General features: G+C 41.7%; 1 protein-coding gene across 1 annotated transcript in view; it reads left to right on the forward strand.

Moving 5' to 3' along the window:
• The window catches only part of COL4A3 (collagen, type IV, alpha 3 (Goodpasture antigen)), a 151,588-nt gene that overhangs the window by 90,169 nt on the left and 57,978 nt on the right, over nucleotides 1–3,441 (forward strand). The window contains exons 18-19 of the mRNA XM_012642471.1: nucleotides 600–641; nucleotides 2,985–3,069. Of these exons, the coding sequence (XP_012497925.1) occupies nucleotides 600–641; nucleotides 2,985–3,069 (127 nt within the window). The remainder of the gene's footprint in view (nucleotides 1–599; nucleotides 642–2,984; nucleotides 3,070–3,441) is intronic.

Genomic DNA, 3,441 nt, shown 5'->3' on the forward strand with positions numbered 1-3,441 from the left:
TATTGAATACTGCAGGCAACTGTAACATAATGCTAAGTATTCGTGCATCTAAACATATCTAAGCATATAAAAATACAGTAAATATATGGTATTATAATCTTATGGGCCCACCGTTGACCAAAATGTCAGTATGTGGCACCTGACTGTGTATGTAGGTATATGTGCAGAGTCAAAGTTTGTTCTTTACTAGTTTTACTTCCAGTAGAATTCTGAGATGCCCTCTTGAAAGAGAGGGAGTTGGTTACCACTTGAATACAGAATTGCATACAACTCACGGCCTGGTTTTCCTGTGTGAGAACACGGGAATGTGCGATGCATGTGAACATCCACTGAAGGTGGTGGCAGGAAAGAAACCTGGAGAACCACTAGAGCAACAACCGCTTCTTCACAACCTTGTAGATAGGATTTCTGACCCAGATACAGGCTTCCTGGGAGAAATTTAAAGTCAGTGTCTCATTAACTTTATTTTGGGTCGTACGTGACATCTAAATAACATTACTTTTGGCAATTTATTGCTCAACTGTGCATTTTACTTTTTAAGTATACCAACTGTGTAAATACCTTTGGTTAACATACTTTGTAACTGTCTTTCCATGTAGGGATGGAAAGGGGACATTGGCCCTCCAGGATTTCGTGGTCCAGTAAGTGTGATTGAAGACAGTATCGATGCCGTGTTTGATCAAGTCCTTTAACGTATGGAGGAAATTTTGAATCAGTGTTTCTCATTACCTGTTGTGATAGAGAGTGTAACATTTACCTTTTTATCAAACCAGGGCAAAAAATAGCTGTTGTCATTATTTGTCCATTTGACAATGGGTAAATATTTCAGTTTGGTCCCTGGCATGCACTAGTAATGCCCATCCTGGGACAGGGAGGACAAGAAGAGCTTTGTCTAATCAGACCTGGCCCCAGGTGATCCTGCACCCTCTGGGGTAGAGCAGGCCGCTGGGGAGGACAGCTGGGAGCCAGCTCCTCCTCCCTCCACCTAGGCCTGGGTACGACAACTCCAGAGCTTTCACGCAGCAGAAGCTCAGCCGTGGGTTCAATGCAGGATCAGCAAAAAGCAACCATCCCAGCCCAAGCGCCATTGCGGCAGGTAGTGGTCCCCTTCCCAGCACGAACATGAATTTGATATCAGCTCCTGACTGCATGTTCTGTGACTCTGAAGCTGAAGGAGAGGAGAAAAGGGGACCCAGGCTCTGTGTGCTGGTATCTGTTCATCTTCCACCTCAAAAGACATTGGTCCTCACATGCAGTGGGCTGAGTAGCAGTACCATGTATGACTGTGCAGGTTGAACAGAACGGTCCATGGTGGGAAAACAGTCATGCTGGCAAGGGGTGTCCTGTTAGAAATGCAGTTCCCAGATCCCCAGCCTCTGTAAGTTAACTCAGTAATTGGAGGCGAGGCTGGAAATCTGAATTTCTACACGGAAAGCAACTGATTCAAATGCATACAGCCCCTGTTTTAGGATGTTTTGTGCTGCCACAACAGAATGCCTGAGACTAAGCAATTTATTAATATAAAGAACAGAAATTTATTTCTCACAGTTCTGGAGGCTGAGAAGTCTAAAATCAAGGTGCTGGCATTTGGTCTGGAGAGGGCTTTCTTGGCTGCACCCTCACGGGGCAGAGGGCAGAAGGGCAAGCTAGCCTAAGGCTGCTCGAAGCCTCTTTTAAAAAGACTTTAATCCTACCACTAAGGGAGAAGTCCTCATAGCCTAATCACCTCTTAAAGGTCCTACCTTTTAATACTATCACAGTGGCAACACCTGAGTTTTGGAGGGGCTACGTTCAAACCATAGCAGTCCCGAAATACTTTAATAGAGTTGCCAGGAAGACTAAAAGGGTTATTTTGTGAAAGCACTTAGCACAGTGCCAGCACTTGGCAGGTGCACACACATCATTACAGACTTTGTGGTGGAGATTATTATGTAATTTATTATTATTAATTTTTTGTGAGTTTATACATATTGCTTAATCACAAGACTCTTATTACCTCATCTTCAAACAAGTCAACAAAGTAATTGGCTCATGCAGCGTACGGAAAAACAAAACAAAGACTTTTGGCTGGGCACAGTGGCTCACGCCTGTAATCCTAGCACTCTGGGAGTCTGAAGCAGGAGGATCACTTGAGCCAGCGAGTTTGCGGTCACAGCGAGCTATGATGACATTCTAGCCTGTGCGACAGAGCAAGACTCTGTCTCAAACAAAACAAAACACTAAGTTTTAAAAAACCTTTCATACTCCCATCTTCATTCCTTCAAGATAAATATACTAAATGCTAAACAAAATCTGCTTGCACTTTAGAGGAACTAGCCTTCCTCACTTACTGTGTGTTTTCTTGTGCTCAATTCCCTATAACTCTGTTTGCAGCTTCAACTAACTTCAAAAAAAATTCTGCTTAGGACGTAAATGGTCAAGGAGACCAGCAGTAGGTCCACTGAGCTGGAAACATTATTCCTTGATTCTTGAGGGTCAATGATGCCCTGGAATTTAAAGAAATAATAAATCCAGTATTTTTTGATGTGCGGGTCCCACTGTACTTGGAAATACCTTTAGTCCATCAGGACCAGCATTTTTAAAAAGTGAAATAGAATAGAATAAAAGGTTTCAGGATTGATTCTATGGTGTAATGGTAAGCCACTCTTCTGTGAAACTTTAATTTCTTTCATAGATAGGTATGTATGTCTGTATGTGCATATGTAAATGTGGGTGTGAGACCAGGATCACATCATAAAATGTATTTCTAATTGAAAGCCCATGAGATATATAATATCATGATACCAGAAAGGTCTACTTTTTCTTTAAATTTATTCATCTACATATACATAACTACCATATTCCTGCTAACATATAAACCTATAAATTCAGGAAAATTAGAAAGGTATCTTTCTGGCCAAAATGAAGAAATCGATGTAATTGCATTTGATGAGCTGTCCATAAATAGCTATCCTTTCTCTTTATTCATTTCTTTCTCCTTTAAGACAGAATATTATGATGCATACCAGGAAAAGGGAGATAAAGGAATTCCAGGCCCACCAGGGCCCAGAGGAGCTCGAGGTCCACAGGGTGAGAATAAAGCATTTGCTGCACATTTTTCTGGTTTTCTTTCTAGGGAATAAACAGCATATGCTTGTAGACATAGGATTTGTGGGGGAGAGAGTTCAGGTGAGGAAAGGAAGGAGAGATCTCAGTTTTCATAGAGGGTATTTTTTAATGTCTCCTAATTTTCATATTTTCATTTTGCAAGTAGTCTACCAAGAAGATAATTTAATGATCTGTATGTATTAATAGCAAAGCATGAGGTTCGAGACTGGCAAGAAAACACGTGGGAGGGCAGGAGAAGGGAGTGTCAGGAATGAGCAGTCTCAGTGGGATTAGGGAAAATAGAGACCCGGAAATGCTGAAACTTGAACAAATCCATACAGATACTTACCAGGG

This window comes from Propithecus coquereli, unplaced genomic scaffold (assembly GCF_000956105.1).
Source record: "Propithecus coquereli isolate 6110/MARCELLA unplaced genomic scaffold, Pcoq_1.0 Scaffold18, whole genome shotgun sequence".
Classification (NCBI taxonomy): Eukaryota; Metazoa; Chordata; class Mammalia; order Primates; family Indriidae; genus Propithecus; species Propithecus coquereli.